The 17,148-nt window shown below is 39.1% G+C and overlaps 1 protein-coding gene across 6 annotated transcripts in view; it reads right to left on the bottom strand.

Annotated features, from left to right (window-relative positions):
- The window catches only part of LOC132402669 (centrosomal protein of 170 kDa-like), a 177,974-nt gene that overhangs the window by 114,785 nt on the left and 46,041 nt on the right, over positions 1 to 17,148 (bottom strand). For 4 of the 6 annotated variants that reach the window (XM_059985607.1, XM_059985611.1, XM_059985610.1 and 1 more), the window contains exons 3-6: positions 13,878 to 13,967; positions 4,803 to 4,881; positions 4,087 to 4,145; positions 3,830 to 3,965 (exon numbers count right to left, since the gene is read on the bottom strand). In XM_059985607.1, coding sequence (XP_059841590.1) covers positions 3,830 to 3,965; positions 4,087 to 4,145; positions 4,803 to 4,881; positions 13,878 to 13,967 — 364 coding nt within the window. Of the gene's footprint in view, positions 1 to 3,829; positions 3,966 to 4,086; positions 4,146 to 4,802; positions 4,882 to 13,877; positions 13,968 to 16,688; positions 16,722 to 17,148 lie in introns of all 6 variants that reach the window. The other 2 variants (XM_059985606.1, XM_059985608.1) reach the window with 1 other exon arrangement.

Here is a 17,148-nt window from a genome sequence, read left to right as displayed (position 1 = left end):
CATTCCTGTACCAAAGAACTCTACATCTGTAGTACCAAGTGACTACAGCACAGGGGCACTACCACAAATTAAGTGCTTTGAATGGCTGGTAATGGTATATATCACAAACTCCACTGGTGCCACTTTGGGCACTTACCAATATGCTTACTGACAGAACTGCTCTATGACAAATGCCATAACCTCTGTCATTCACCTGGCCCTGCCACAACTAGAAAACAAGGATATTTGTGTCAGAATGCTGTTTTTGGATTTCAGTTCGGCATTGAACACTATTGTCTCACAGATCTATCAGAAAGGAGACTACAAAGCATCCGTGCTAGGATCACCAGACTGAAAAGCAGTTACTTTCCCCAAGCAGTAAGGCTGATCAACACCTCCACCCACCAACTCCACCACTACTACTTCATTTCCCATCAGTCACCTTACGTACAGCCTAGTGTCACTTTATGGACATACAATCAATCTATCTATATAAAGCTTTATACTGATGGTGTTTTTTGTTATTATTATTATTTTGTGTTCTTTATCTTTTGGCTTTCTTTTGTACTGCATTGGATCCTGAGTAACAATTATTTCACTCTCCTTGTGCTTCTGAACAGGAAATAACATTAAACAATCCTTATACAAAACTCTAATCGAAATACAGTCCATGACCTCACTGCTGCTTTGCCTCACTTGTATAGACTGTTTCTGTCTCCAGAGCAAAATACAGATGCAAAAATCCATCCAAGATCTTCCCTACTTCTTTGAGCTCCATGAATAGATGAGCACTTGATCTTCCAGAGGACTAATTTTATCCCTGCTATTCTTTTGCTCTTAATGTACATACCTGTAGAAGTCCTTGGGATTCTCCTTAGCTTGTCTACTAAGGCAACCTCATGTCCTCTTTTAGCCCTCCTGATTTCCTTCTTAAGTATTCTCTTGTATTTCTTATATTACTTAAGTACCTCATTTGTTCTTCCTGCCTATGCCTGTGTTGCACCCCTTTCTTTTTCTTCTTCTTCACCAGGGCCTCAATATCTCTTGAAAACTATGGCTCCCTAAACCTGTTCTCCTTGCTTAGTATTCTGACAGAAACATAAAAACTCTGTACTTTCAAAATTTCACTTTTGAAGTCCTCCCACTTACCATGTATACAGTTGCTAGAAAACAACCTGTCCCAATCCACACTTACCAGATCCTTTCAGATGACATCAAAATTGGCCTTTTAGAATCTCAGCCCGAGGACCAGATCTGTCCTTTTCCATAATTATGTTGAAACTAATGCCATTATGATCACTAAGTGTAAAGTGTTCCCTACACAAACTTCCATCATCTTCCCTGTCTTATTCCCTAATAGGATATCTTGTACTGCACTCTCTCTAGTTGAAACTTAGGAACTGATTAATGAAACTTTCCTGAACACATGAGGAACTCCATCCCATCCAGCCCTTTTACAGCATGGGAGTCCCAGTCAATATGTGTTCAAATCACCTACCATCCAAACCTTAGATTTCTTGCAACAGTCTGCAATCTCTCTATATACAAATAAACTTGCTTACTTAGAAATTTTCGCCTTATGAATCCCCCATGGACTGCTGGGTAGACTATTATATAATCCCATTAACATGGTCATCCCTTTCTCATTCCTCAGTTCCACCCATAAAGCCTCAGCAGACAAACTCTCCGGTCTGTCCTGACTGAGCACTGCCATGACATTTCCCCTCACTCTATAAAGTGTAAAACAACAGAACCCTGGAACATTAACCTGCCAATCCTGGTCCTCCTGCAACCAGGTCACACTAATGGCTACAATGTTACAGCTGCACATGCTGATCCATGCCCTAAAGCTCATCTGCTTTTCCTACAATACTCCTTGCATTGAAATATGCACAACTCAGAACATTAGTCCCACCATGCTCAACCTTTCAATTCCTGTCTTTGTTCTTAGGCTTAACAACTTCTCTCTACACAACCACTTCACTATCTGCTCTGGCTTCTATCCTCCTGCAACTTAAACTGTACCCCAACTCACGTGCAGCACAAACAAACCTCCTGCTAGGATCTTAGGATCTTGGTCCCCTTCCAGTTTTGGTGTAAACCATCTCTCCTATACAGGTCCCACCTTCCCTCAAAGAGAGTTAAATGATTCAAAACTCTGAAACCCTCCCTCCTGCATCATCTCCTTAGCCATCTATTAAACTGGATGACCTTCTCATTTCTGGGTTCAGTAGCACATAGCACAATTAGCAATCCTGAGATCACAGTTTGTGCAGTTTTGGTCACCTACCTACAAGAAGGATGTCAATAAGACCGAAAGAGTGCAGAAAATTTTACAAGTATGTTGCCATGTCTTGAGAAACTGAGATTCAAGGGGAAGGTTGAATAGGTTAGGACTTCATTCCAAGGAGAATGAGGGGAGGTTCAATAGAGATATACAAAATTACAAGGGGTATAGATAGAATAAATGCAAGAAGACTTTTTCCACTAAAGTTGGGTGAGACTAGAATTACACGTATGGGTTAAGGGCGAAAGGTGAGCTATTTAAGAGGAACATGAAGGGGAATTTCTTCACTCAGCAGGTTGTGAGAGTGTGGAATAAGCTGCCAGCAGAGATGGTGGATGCAGATTCCATTTTAATATTTACGAGAAATAGGGCTCATTTCTATTACTCTATTCCTTCATGAATTTTCAATGCAGCTTATTCTCCTCGCATTTGCACAAGCCCAGTCATCCATCTTCAATAGTCAATTGATGTACCAACATCACGTCTCTCTCATGTTCTGGTTTCCTCCCATATGATATGCCAAAGAAAATTCACACAGACATTAGGCACGTCTCTCTCATGTTCTGGTTTCCTCCCATATGCCAAAAGAAATTCACATGGACGTTAGGGAGAACATGCAAACTCCACATAAATATCAAAGCTCAGAATTGAACCTTGATTACTGTAGACACAACACTGCAGTTTTGTTAGCTGTGCCACTGTCCTGCCTCATCTTGAGGGACAAATTCTAAAGATCCACAAATACTTCAGAGACTTCTCATTATTTCCACCTCCAGTGTCTCAGCAAAACTAATATGTTCACTCGTAAAGTACATGTACAACAACTATGATTTATGTAATATGTTCAAGGATACTTGAAAAATAACTCAACATTAAGCCAACTGCCTTTTTAAAGTAAAATTACAGTAAAGTTTGAATAAATTCTGGAGGTAAAAATAATAAATCGCTATATTAAAGAATAAGTACTTATATTAGTTATACACTGACATTTACAGGGAAGATTTGCGAACTGAGAAATTCCAAAGAAAATTTTCTCTAAGCATAAGAAACTCTAATTTTACTTTGGGCAGAAGTTATTTTGAGATCCAAATATCTGATGTATTTTGGAATCAGTTTAACACAACTGATTTAATTACAGAACCTGCCACACAGCACATGATGATGGATAGCTGAGATGATTACCAACTTTTACAAAGTTCCATAGTTCCAATTTAATGACTCTAAAACTGAACTGTACAGCATTAAGCATATATAAATTCTAAACTTCACCTTAATCACCTATTTTTCATTATTTTCATTTGTTAATTATAAGATAAATTGTTCCATATTCAGTTTCATTAAAACATAAATATACAGAATTTATGCACCAAAGTGAACTGACTGCATGCTCAGATACCTCCAACAGTGAGCACATGTAATAAAATAATCAGTAATAAACAGCCCCAAAGAGTAGTAAAGTAAAAGTGATGCATTAAAATTTTAATGCAACATTTTGCAATGACTAAAAGGTACAATTAATAAACAATACATATCTAATATTATATTAAGTAAGAAGCAAAGTACCTGCAGCCTTGTGCAAATCTACCGTACTGACAATCATATCTGCTCTGGCCTCCACAGAGCCATCCATCATCTCCTTTGATTCTTCAGCCTCTGGAGGTTTCTGTGGTAACTGCAACTGGCTTGTAAACTTTTCATGCTAGAAACAAGATTCAGTTACTTCCAAAAGTTTTACTTTTAGTGCACAGATATTATGGCGTAATAGAACTAAAATGGATGCAGAACATTATATCGTGTAACTTAATACTGATAGCCCTTACCTTAAGTGCTTCTTCAGGGACTCGCAGTTCCCCTCTCACCACAGTAAACAAATTAGTATGTGAAGCATATTAAGGAAACTTGGGAACAAAAGAACAGCGTGCAAACTGAAATATTTTTAGCTGTTGAAAAGTAATCATCAGCATTTCTAATTGTTGTGGAGGGTGCGGTAAGGAAATCAGCTGTAGCATGATGTATAATGGCTAATGCCATTAAATATATTTACAAGCAGTGTTATCACTGTTTACTAAAATGACACCACTAGATAATGGCTTGCATGTATATAATTGTCCACATATCCAGATTGTTGATTAAGAGAATTACACAGTAATCTCAAAAGGCTGAGAGTTGGTTTTATAAATTGATTAAGTTTTAGAAAACAGAAATCTGATGAGATTGCTTGTTGTTTTGCACTTGACTCTTGACAAGGCCAAATTAAAATAATAATTAAAAATTCACATGCATATATTTTAAAAAAAACCCAGAAGTGCTATTTACTGTTAGGAATTGGTGAGAGAAAAAGAAATACATTTAAAGAGAAGCTTGATGAATGCGAAGTAGATTGGAATAAAAGGATGTTAACACAGCAAGATGGAGAGATATAGGATATTTATGTGAGAATAAGTATCAGAACAGACAAACCTGATTGAATACCCTATTTCAGTTTAGTAGGCTGCAAATCAATTTGTAAAATTTCAGTGTTCACTAAGAAGGATATCATAACCAAATCGAAGTTTATCATCAATCTTCAGAGTGATGTAGGTCTGCTCTGGTATACGGGTTTCATTTACGAATGTCTGTGAAAATAATGGCATTCCAGTTAGGAACCAGTAACAGATTATTTCTCATACTTCAAAATAGAATTTGTAATAGAATTGTTTTCAAACTTCCTGGATAAAAACAAAGATAGTTAACTACAAAGTTACATTGACGAAGGGTGATTAATAAGTTCGTGGCCTAAGATAGGAGCCCATTTTAGAAAACCTAGCACATTTATTTTTCAACATAGTCCTCTCTTACATTTACACACTTAATCCAGCAGTTGTAGATCATACGGATCTTGGACCGCCAGAAAGTGTCCACAGCAGGGGTGATTGATAAGTTCGTGGCCTAAGGAGATGAGTTATACAGCTCTTGTTACATGCACATGCAGTTCAACTCTGATTATGCAGAAAGTTTGAAGTTAATAACTCATCAGGGTGATTGATAAATTCGTTGCCTAAGGTAGAAGGAGTCGAGTTATTAACTTTAAACTTTCTGCATAATCACTCAAAAAATTGACCTGCATGTTCATGTAACAAGAGCTGTATAACTCATCTCCTTCTATCTTAGGCTACGAACTTATCAATCACCCAGATGAGTTACCCCTGATGTGGACGCTTTCTGGAGGTCCAAGATCTGTATGCTCCACGACCGCTGGACTAAGTGTGTAAATGTAGGATGTGACTATGTTGAAAAATAAATGTGCTAGGTTTTCTAAAATTGACTCCTTCTACCTTAGGCCATGAACATATCAATCACCCCTCATATTTTTTAAGAGCAAATGGAATGATATGCTTCTTCCCCTCCCCCACCTTTTTATTCTTACTTCTTCCTCCTTCCTTTTCAGTCCTGAAGAAGGGTCTCGACCCAAAATGTCAACTGCTTATTTATTTCCATAGATGCCATCTAACTTGTTCAGTTCCTCCAACAGTTTGAGTGTGTGCTTTAGTTTTACAGCAAGCTTGAATGGAATGCACACAGTACCTTGAAAAAGTATTCAGCCCCTAACCCTTTGGTCACATAAATGACCAGGGATTTTCAATTACATGCTCCTTTTTAACATTGTAGAGCCCAAAATACAGTGAAAATTGTAAAGCATGAAGAACTAAATATTCTGAAACTGAAATGTTAGCAGTTCAAAAGTATTCATTCCCCTTGGCTTAGTATTTAGTTGAACTACCTCTCAAAGCCATTACAGCCTGTAGTCTTTTTGGATAAGTCTCAATTAGCTTTTCACAATGTGATGGAGCAAGATTTGCCCATTCTTTCTTCCAAAATCGCTCACACTGTGCCAGGTTACTGGACAGTAATCTTGAGCTCTTGCCAGAGATGCTCAATTGCGTTAAAGTCAAGTATTGAGACTGGGCCACTCAAGGACATCAATTTTCTTCATCTGAACCTACTCCATGATCGCTCTAGCAGTGTGCCTTAGGTCATTGTCCTGCTGAAAGATGAACTTCATCACCGATTTAAGCTTTCTGACAGAGGCTACCAGGCTTTTAATCCAGAATCTCTATTTAGCAGCATTCATCTTCCCTTTAATCCTGACCAGATTTCCAGTCACTGCCGCTTAAAAGCAACCCCACAGTATGATGCAAACTCCCTCATACTTTACAGCAGGGATGGTGTTACCTGGTTGATGCACAGTATTAGATTTACATCACATGCTCTTAGTGTTCAGACCAAAATGTTCTACTTTTGTCTCACCTGGCCACAAGATCTTCTTCCAAATCTTTATAGCATCTTTTAAGTAACTCTTTACAGGCAAGGATATGCTTTTAAGAAAACCTGGGCTTCTTCCTTGCCACTCTTCCACAAATACTCTTTTTGTACAGGGCCTTAAGAGATTGTGGAGCCATGAACTTCATCTCCATTTGTAGCCACTGACTTTTGCAGCTCATACTGGTGTCTCAGTAGCCTCTTTTACAAGTACCATCCTTCTCTGGCAACTAACATTAGAAAGGCAGCTTGACCTGGGCAGTGTAGCTGTGGTTTCACATTTTTTTCCACTGTTTTCTAAAAAGATGGACTGCACTGAGCTCTGAGGTATGTAAGTGCCTTTGAGGTGGTCTTGAACCCTTTCCCAGATTTGTACTTTTCTGTTATATTTTCCCTGACATGTCTTCAATGCTCTTTTTTCCCTTCATTTTGGTTTGGTCTGTTGAAAATCTACCCATTATCCTTATCAATTCATTGAAAGCAGGAGATCCTTCAATTTTCTACATCAACAAATTGGGTGAATTGGTAAAGTAATATATTGTATTAGTGGAAAGTTAGCGTAGTAATTATAAAGGGGATGATTACCTTTTCAGCCTCACAATATTGATTTCTAATTTTTAGTGAATTGTTGACAGGTTTTGGAATTTTTCTTTTGATTTGACATGATGCACAATGTTTTGCAGATTAGTTAAAAAAATCCTACTTCAATATATTTTAAATTTAGAAAATGAGACAGTAGAATGTGAAAACAGCTGTAGGAGTTAAATACTTTATCAAGGCACTATATATGAATCCAAGCACTAAGGATCGACCGATTCACATAATCAGAAATCCAGTCCATCACTTGATTTATGTCTTTAGAGCGAATGGAATTATATTGGTCAGAATTTACATAACTATAAAGACAGCAGAACCTTTGGCATTCCATTTCAACACATCCTGAAAACGACAGCAACTGTGGGATAGGACCAAACAAAAAAACCTGGCATTGCAAAGCAGGCTATTATTGAAAATGCCTTTATTACCTTGCTCTTGATTGAGAATATGACTGGATACCAATTAGCTGGATCAGATTTTTCCTCTTTTTATATCTGTGAACATGACAGAACTTACTAATTTTATAAATGTCTAGATATCTTTAGTATTGTAAGTGTAGTCAACAAACTTAATTAGGGCTCAGCTAATTCTGTAGTATACACTTGGAATGCTGACTACAGCAATATCCACAAGCTATTTCTTGAAAAATAGATCTAAATGACTGAAGACTGGCTTCTTTGACATTAAGAATTCAAGTCAGATCATTCAGTTGGTATTTCTGGTCAGTGTAGTTTGTTTTTAGCTCTCACATTCTAGGCACTGCCATTGTTTATCATCTCTATTTCTCCTGATGCTTGTTTTATTGCCCACCACTATTCACAGCTAGATGCAATAGGACTGCCAAGTATTACTCTGCTGATATGGAAACACTTGGCTCTCTCCATTTTTGGCTGTTTGGCTCTTTGTCACACTTTGAGTCTTCTGTTCTGAAGTTGTATAACTTGCATTTAAAACACAACAGGAACAGCACAGGAAAAGGCCCTTCAGCCCATGCTGTCTATATGGACTATGATGCCAATTTGAACTAGATATTTGCCTGCATGTGGTCTATATCACTCCTACTTCCTGCCTGTTAAGGCTCCAAACATTGCTATTGTGTCAGTTTCCACCACCCTCCCTAGCAGCAGGTGCCAGGCACTTACTATTGAATAAAATAACTTCCCAAATAAATTGCTGCTCAACTTTCCCTCTTTTCATCTTAAAACCTCTGCCCTCTAGTATTTGACATTTAATCTACCCTGTCTGTGCTTATTATAATTGTTACATTTCAATCAGTGCCTGATACTCCATAGAAAACAGTTCAAGTTTGTCCAACCTCTCCTTAGTTAATACCTCTAATCCACACAACATCCAGGAGAACACCTTCTGCATTCCTTTGAAAACCTCTACTTTCCCCATAAACAAAAATGTACACGATACTTCAAACGTGGCTTAAATTTTATAAGCTGCAACTACACACCAATTTTCATATTCAACATGCAAGTACGCCATATGCAATGCACACAAAATGCCGGAGGAAAAGCTCAGCAGGTCAGACAGCATTAATGAAGGGGAACAAAGTCAGTATTTTGACCCGAAACCCTTCATAATGTCTGCTCGAAATATCAATTGTTTATTTCCCTCTGTGTGTATATCGCTCCATTTACAGTTTCAGGTGGCGCCAACCATACTATATACCTTTTTCACCATCCTATTGACTTGTGATGCTACATTCAGGGAGCCATCTTCCTCAAGATCCCTCTGTATCAATGGCCTCATGGGTCCTGCCTTTACTGTATACTTTTCCTTTTATATTTGACCACCAAAAGTACACCACACATTTTCTTTAGGTTTGCCTAATGCTGCACTAAGCATGGCTTTCTGAAATCTGTATTAAATAATCTGCAGGGCGACACAGTAGCAAAGTGTCTAGTATAATATTTAACGTCACCAGCAATTGAGGTTCAATGCCTGCTACTGTCAGTCACGAGTATGTAGATTCTTGATGTAGGTTTCCTCCAGGTGCTCTCGTCCCTTCCACATTCCAAAGACATAAGGGTTAATAAGTTGTGGGCATGCTAAATTGCTGCTGAAAGCACGGTGACACTTGTGAACCACCCCCAGCACATCCTCAGACTGCTGGCCGCTGACACAAACGATGCATTTTACTCCATGCTTCCATGTACAGGTGACAAATAAAACTGATCTCATTAAACCAGGGATGATCCCCTGCCTTGAAGTTAACAGTAGCATTAATGTGCTCAAACAGATTATAGGTTGTAGTGGAAAACATTTCTGCTGCTGGTAATGATCCACCATGCCTGATGAATACCCAGTTTTGTGCTGTCAGATGTATTCCTAGTCTATTGGAGTTAGCACAACAGTAATACTACAGAATGCTATGATGGAAGGTATCTCCCACATGATGACAGGCCCAACAATACTGCCATGTACCATAAGTGCAGCAGGTAGGTTAGCAAAGACAGGGTTTATCATAAAACCCTTTGTCTCATTGAGTCTGCTCTGCCATTTCATCATGATTGATCCATTTCTCTCTCAGCCCCAATCTTCTGACTTTTCTCCATATCCCTTCATGCCCTGACTAATCAAGAATCAATCAACCTCTGCCTTAAACATAGCAAATGACCAGGCCTTCACAGCTGCCTGTGGCAATGAATTCCAGACACTCTGGCTGAAGAAATTCCTCCATTCTAAATGGATATTCCACTATTCTGAGGCTGTGCTCCCTGGTCCTAGACTCCCCTACCACAGCAAACATTCTCCACATCTGCTCTATTGAGTCTTTTCAACATTTGATTGGTTTCAATGAGATTCCAACCCCGCCCACCCCCTATTCTTTTGAATTCTAGGGAGTACAGGCTCACAGCCTTCAATCAGTCCTCGTTTACATTCCCATAATCATCCTCTTGAATCTCCTATGAATCTTCTCCAATGTCAGCACATCCCTTCTTAAATAAGGGACTCAAAACTGCTCACAATACTCCAAGTGAGGCCTTGCCAGTGCCTCATAAAGCCTCAACTTTAAATCCTTCTTTGATGTTCTAGGCCTCTTGAAATGAATGCTGACATTGCATTTGCCTTCCTCACCAATGACTCAACCTGCATGTTAAACTTTAAGGCAGGGGTTCCCAACTTGGGGTCTACAGACCCTTTGGTTAATGGTAGGGGTCCATGATATAAATAAAAGGTTGTGAACTTCTGCTTTAGGGAATCCTGCATGAGGACTCTCAAGTCCCTTTGTACTTCAGATGTTTGAATTTTCTCTTCATGTAGAAAATAGTCTACCTTTTTATTTCTTCTAGCAAAATGCATGACCATACACTTCCCATTAATGTATCCATTTGCCACTTCTTTGCCCATTCTTCTAATCTGTCAAGTCCTTCTGTAGCCTCCTTGCTTCCTCAACACTACCTGACCCTCCACCTATCTTTGAATCATTTGTAAACTCGGCCATAAAGCCAGCAATTACTTCATTGATACGTAATATGTAACATAAAAAGAAGCGGTCCCAACACAGACCCTTGTTGATCAGCGCTAGTCACAGGCAGCCATACCAGAAAAGACTCCCTTTATTTCCACTCTTTGCCTGCTGCCAATCAGCCGCTGCTTTATCCATGCTAGCATCTTTATTGTAATACCATGGGCTCTTACTTGTCAAGCAGCCTTATAACAGCTTTGAAAGTATGTCAACTGAAAATCCAAGTACACAACATTCACTGATTATCCTTGTTGAATCTCTTGCCACAGACTCAGTTTGACAACTATGCCCATCACCATTCAGCTTTCTAGGGTCATCGGTGGTGCCACCATGCTAACATACCTTCTATGCCCTGGTTACTCAGTGTCATTTCCAAGTCTTGTTTAAAAATGGAGGAGCACTGATTTATTATCTGAGGTAGATGACAGGCATTTGACCTGATGCTATAAGTCTTCTTGGGGTCTGGTATCACTCATTCACCTGTATTCCACTGAACGATTAGCTCAGAGTCAGGTCTGCCAGTGCAAACAAATTATCCTAGGTTTGTGTTGGGAGTGATCTGGCATGCTGTTTGCAAGGAGCGATTCTGTGAGTGCAAATATATCAGGCCCTCACTCGGGATACCTCTCCCAATTTAGACACCAGTCCCCACATGATCTGTTGATCAGTCAGCAAGGTTGGGAATGACTGTGGTTTCTGAATTTAGGGTTTAGGCCACTGCCAGTTACTCAGCCTGCTTTTATCCTTTAATAAAGTTTTTTTGTAACTGGATGACTGATCACAAGTCCCATGCCCGAAATATTTTCCTCTTTCCACAGATATTTTCTGAACTGTTTTTCCAGCATTTTTCAATCTTAATGTGAATAGCTTTTTTCGTCATTCCAGAGTGCAACATGGCCAAAAGTGCAAATGTTTTTGCAAGGGCAACAGATTTGACTTTGATGAAAGAGATTAGTGAACCAAATTGTTCAGACAGCATCATAACCAGAAATCCCCACAAAGTGAGGTCTGATAGCAATCAATGTTCAAAAGTTTATGTTAAGAAAGATTAATCTTAGGTGGTAGATTGAAGGCCTGGAATAAATATTACTAATTTACAAAGTTTATATTTTATTCATATACAGTGTTCAATAGGCCCTTCCAGTCCTTTGACCTGCACTGCCCAGTAATGCCTGATTTAACCCTAGCCTAATCATGGGACAATTTTACAACGGCTAATTAACCTACCAACCAGTAAGTCTTTGGACTGTGGGAGGAAACCCATGCGGACACAGGAAGAATGTACAAACTCCTGACAGACAGCAGCGGCCATTGAAGCCATGTTGCTGGTACTATTAAATGCTGTGCTAACCACTACACTACTGTGCTGCCCCTATTCAAGACCAATATGTTTTTGAAAAATGGTGCTATGTGTGAAGCCAAGCAGAGCTGCAGAACGGATGCTGCTAATAAGAGAGATAAAAGAGAGCCATCCAAAATGCTAATGAGAGAGATAAGGGAGAGCCATTCAAAATGGGGGGAGGGGGAGAGAGAGGGAGAGAGGGAGAGAGGGGGAGAGGGGGAGAGGGGGAGAGGGGGAGAGAGGGGGAGAGAGGGGGAGAGAGGGGGAGAGAGGGGGAGAGAGGGGGAGAGAGGGGGAGAGAGGGGGAGAGAGGGGGAGAGAGGGGGAGAGAGGGGGAGGGAGAGGGGGAGGGAGAGGGAGAGGGAGAGGGAGAGGGAGAGGGAGAGGGAGAGGGAGAGGGAGAGGGAGAGGGAGAGGGAGAGGGAGAGGGAGAGGGAGAGGGAGAGGGAGAGGGAGAGGGAGAGGGAGAGGGAGAGGGAGAGGGAGAGGGAGAGGGAGAGGGAGAGGGAGAGGGAGAGGGAGAGGGAGAGGGAGAGGGAGAGGGAGAGGGAGAGGGAGAGGGAGAGGGAGAGGGAGAGGGAGAGGGAGAGGGAGAGGGAGAGGGAGAGGGAGAGAGAGAGAGAGAAAATTCAGTATTTTGGCATCTGCACTTACACTGCCATGGACATTTGCTTTGAACCTGAACTGCTCGTTACCACTCCTGCTGAGACAACAGGAAGTGGTGAAGTTTGATGGACAGGTGATACCCCATGGGGGGGGGGGGGGAGAGATAAAATAGCGGGTTTGCTAAGACGCAGGCAGACACGCCACAAGACCCTGGAGAGAGCATTGTGCCCCCACAAGTTGGTGGGAGTTTGGAGGACTGATTCACGGGACTCGGCCAGAGGCTCACAGGGTGTAAAGGTACGACCGGTGGGGACCTGTTGTGTGTCCACCCTTGGCTGGGTGACGGGTTCACCATGGAAGAACGGTCGCATCTGGAATGGAGGGGTCACAGTCGGTGACCACAACGGGACAAGAAGACAACGGAAGGTTTGCCTGAAATTTCAGCTGTATCTCACTCTCTCTCCCCCCCCCCCAACTGTACCACAACAACTACCTCGAACTACACCAAACTAAACTGAACTCTGCTTCACTTGAAGACTGATCATTTACCCCTAGACTTCGATAGAGCTTGGCTGATTCCTATTCCCATATTTCTGTGTATATTTGTATATTATCATTGCTAACCTGTTACATTTATATCCTTGCATTTAGTGTACTGTATTACTTAATTTACTAATACATTTTATTAGTTTCTAGTAATTACAGACTCCAACAAGTGTTCCATTTCTGCTGGTTTGACAACCCAGTTACGGGGTACGTAACAACGGAAACTGTGAAGGAGGATCTGGTGCTTTCCTGGCATATACAGGTATCAATTTTAACCAACATTTCTTAATCAACAGCAGAGTTTGTCATCGAAACCTTGGTTAAAATTGATACTTTACCCGGCTGGAAGCCTGAGAAGAGTTTACTCATAATGAAAAATGTATTACAATTCATAAAGAAAATAAATAAGGTAGAAAAATTGGGAAGGATTATCCAGAATTTGGTCATCCAGCTGATATTCAGGAAGTACTTAAGCACTTAAGTGAAAGAGTTTAGATGATAAGCTCCAGAGCACTCATCTGAACTCTGATACCTCCCAGCCCTGCACACAAATTACTTCAAAAGCACTATATAGAGGCTGTTGGAAACACAAGCAGAAAACTCAACAGGTCAGACAGGATCTCTGTACATAAAAAGTTTGAGTTCAACAGAAAAGACATTTTGATACATAATGATTAAAATAAATCAAACTAAATTCCAACAAAAATATAGTATCAGTTACTGACTACCAAAGGCTCTCTTACCCCATTTAGACTACCGAGGTCCTTAACTTTATGCTCATCTTCAGTAGAGTTATAGTTGATCACTGCATGTTGCTTGTCCACACTGCGGGACTGTGAAAAGAGAAAACAATATTTTCCCACAAATTTTATTTTATTCAGAATAAAAACAAACAATCTCATTTCATGTTTACTTGAAGATTTCTCAAAACCAGATTCACTTCACTCCACTAAAGAATCCTTTATTATAGTTCACACTATCTTTATTGATACAAAATCTAGCTGTAATACAGAATGAATTGTTTATGGTTAACATTTCATTTTCTTGATCCTTGGCTGATTTTAAAGATTGTTTTCAAAATCCTCCTTTTTGATTTTGCCACTCATTTTTAGGCTTTATTTTCTTTCCAGTTTGCCTCCTACTTTTTGCAAAGCAACCCAAGAATTCCTCGTGCAGAAGAAGAACATTACATCAAAATATATGCAAGGATCAAACCTCTTGCCTACTCTGAGGGCCAAGATCTTGATTTACATAGAGGCCAACCTACTTGGGATCTACAAAGTCAAAAAAGCAATAAAGCACAGAAGCAGGCCCTTTAGCCCAACTAGTCCATACCCTCCCCACTAGTCCCAATTGCCCATATTCAGCCCAGATGAGGAATAAATGTTTTATGATGTTTATGTACTGTAATCAAGATACCTAAAAGGTATCTGGCCTGCAGAGGAATTTTATAATCATGAAATCCCTTGCAAGACAAAAAGGTAGATTTTTCTGCCAGCTATTTGAAAATGAAGCATTAAATATTCACATATGCTGTAAGAGAAGTTAAACCACAAATTTTCTTTGGTATTACAAAGCCTGGTAAAACAGAAGTAGAACTGTGTGGTAGCTTTCATGCAAGTTGGCAATACTGTATGAAACTTTTTATGTAAGGCCTAATTCTGAAGTGTAATGGGTTTCAACCTGAAGGAACATCAAGCAGCTATTCAAGCTGGCAATCCATTTAACAGACTGCTGTTTATCTCTAATCTTTTTTGGAGGCTCCCTGGGCACAAACTGCCCCTTCCCACAAAGCAATGATTGCAAATGACAATACCAACCAAAATGGCAACTAATAAACATTAACTTTTTAATCCCAGGCTTGTCTCCACCTTATTTTACAATTTGATTTTTAAGGTCTTGTGTGGTGCACCATCCTATCTAATGAAATCACCCAATTCTATGCTGCAAAATTCTATGCATTCATCTGTACTGAGAAGCTAGAGAAAACATTTGGAAATGTGGACTTACTTTATTTACCTTTCTGCTAAATATTCCATGCATGCTTTGCTTTAAAAATACAGAATACTTTTCACAGATTAATATGGAGAGTAAACAATGCATACAATTAGTTATCTACATTAGACCACTGATATCAATCCTTGGAACAGTTAGTCAGTTTCATATTGACTAAAGGTGAAAAGATAGTAAAGACTTGTTGCGAAAGCAGATTTTCAATAGGTGATTTAATTATACTATTGCTAATGGTCGCAGTTGAAAAAGACAACTAATAAGTAAAGATGCATGCACATGAAAAGGGGGGGATGTAGAAACACAAAAAAAATTTGTTTATGCTGATGTCGAAAGCCCTTTATTGGGTCAACAAAGGAAGAAAAGTGCAAAAGTCATCCATAGTGGTGTAATATCCCAATGTGAACTTATGGAAGAAAATATGTTAGTTAGTAAACCCAAAAGGTAGAGATAATGTCCACACATGGAAAGCCAACAACTGACAATTTTTAAGCGTCTTTTCCAGTTCTGACATGTCCCAGTTTCCAATATTTCCACTCACATTTAAACAAAGATTTTTTTTCCTCAAGAGACAACTGGCTCACCAAAACATGCACGACCATGTTTAAAGGTCAAATTAGTGGTATCTTGACAACTTAGATAAATTTTATTTAGAACAAAGTCCTGAAATTGTAGAAATCTTTTAATTGACGAAAAACAAATACATGGATTTTTTTTTGCATGCCAGATCACTTGGGAAAAGCTTCAGGTATTTAAAAATCAAAGCTGCAAAACTAGAGGAGAAATCTATAAGATTCACAGGCATTTAAAGTAAAGATGAACATCTAGATATCTAATGTTTGATTATCTCTAGTAATTTAAAGCAAACTCTCTAAAGGATTTCTATTCTAGCCACAACTTAGTGACACATTGTTTACTATATTCATACATCTCTCTTCAGCATCCACATGAATGCATTGTAGATTCCAGGCAAAAAAAAAATTGAGTCTGAAGATGACTGTTCATATCTGTAAATTAAAGTCATTTAATCAGATTAGCTGAATAATTTGAATGTCAGCACTATTGTACTATTCTACTGATATTGCTGACCCTGAGCTAAAGAGAAATTACTGAATATGAACACTATTTTTATGATGATATAATTTTTCTTGGTAACATTTAGGATGATGCCTGAAAGAAAACAGGCCAAAATTCTTATGTAGGCTAGGAACCCAAATACCAAAATATACTGGAAACAGTTTAGGCTACAGCTGTGGCAAGAGTATAGGGCTAATGGGTGAATTTGAATAAAGAGAATATGCAGCTTTAAAAGTGACAAGTAATAATTGCCACTCATATCCAGTTTTAAACTAAAAGGCTCATGTCCACACATATTTGTTGCTAAGGGAGGAGAAGGAATACAAGAGAAGTTTAAATGTGATTTACACTGTACTATATATATTTTTTTTTTAAAGTTTTATTTCACTAAAATCTGTCACACAACTTTAGGAAACAAATTCCAATCCTAAAGAAATAACACTTGTTCATATATTCTTCCTACTCACTCGTATCTGCAGGACTTTGCACACTTTGGCCATCTGGAAAAAATTTAAAAATGAAGTTATCCAAAATAAAAGTGCATGAAAAGGAGGGGAAAGAAAACAAAAGCTTTATAAATGCTGGAAAACAGTTGGGTTTAATTTCTGGCAAATAATAAAAACAAACTTCTGTGGCATAGATAAAGATGATAATGAATAAAAGTTTTAGGGAAAAGTATTATTTCACCACTGGCCGAAATACATCTGATGTCATGAAAGTTGGAATTCAAGCAAATACTAGATGTGGCAACATTCATTTTGGATTGTTTCAGATCTGCAGCTTCTCTCTTCCAAGCTGAGCACACACAGAAAGGAAGAGTCACATTCATGTCTAAAAACTTTCATTCTAATTAAACAACGTAGACTATTGTAAATAATCTAAATAATTTTAATAAATTCTGTCAAAGGATGCAAATAAAATCAGTTA

This window comes from Hypanus sabinus, chromosome 12 (assembly GCF_030144855.1).
Source record: "Hypanus sabinus isolate sHypSab1 chromosome 12, sHypSab1.hap1, whole genome shotgun sequence".
Classification (NCBI taxonomy): domain Eukaryota; kingdom Metazoa; phylum Chordata; class Chondrichthyes; order Myliobatiformes; family Dasyatidae; genus Hypanus; species Hypanus sabinus.
This window is presented reverse-complemented; position numbering and strand designations above follow the sequence as displayed.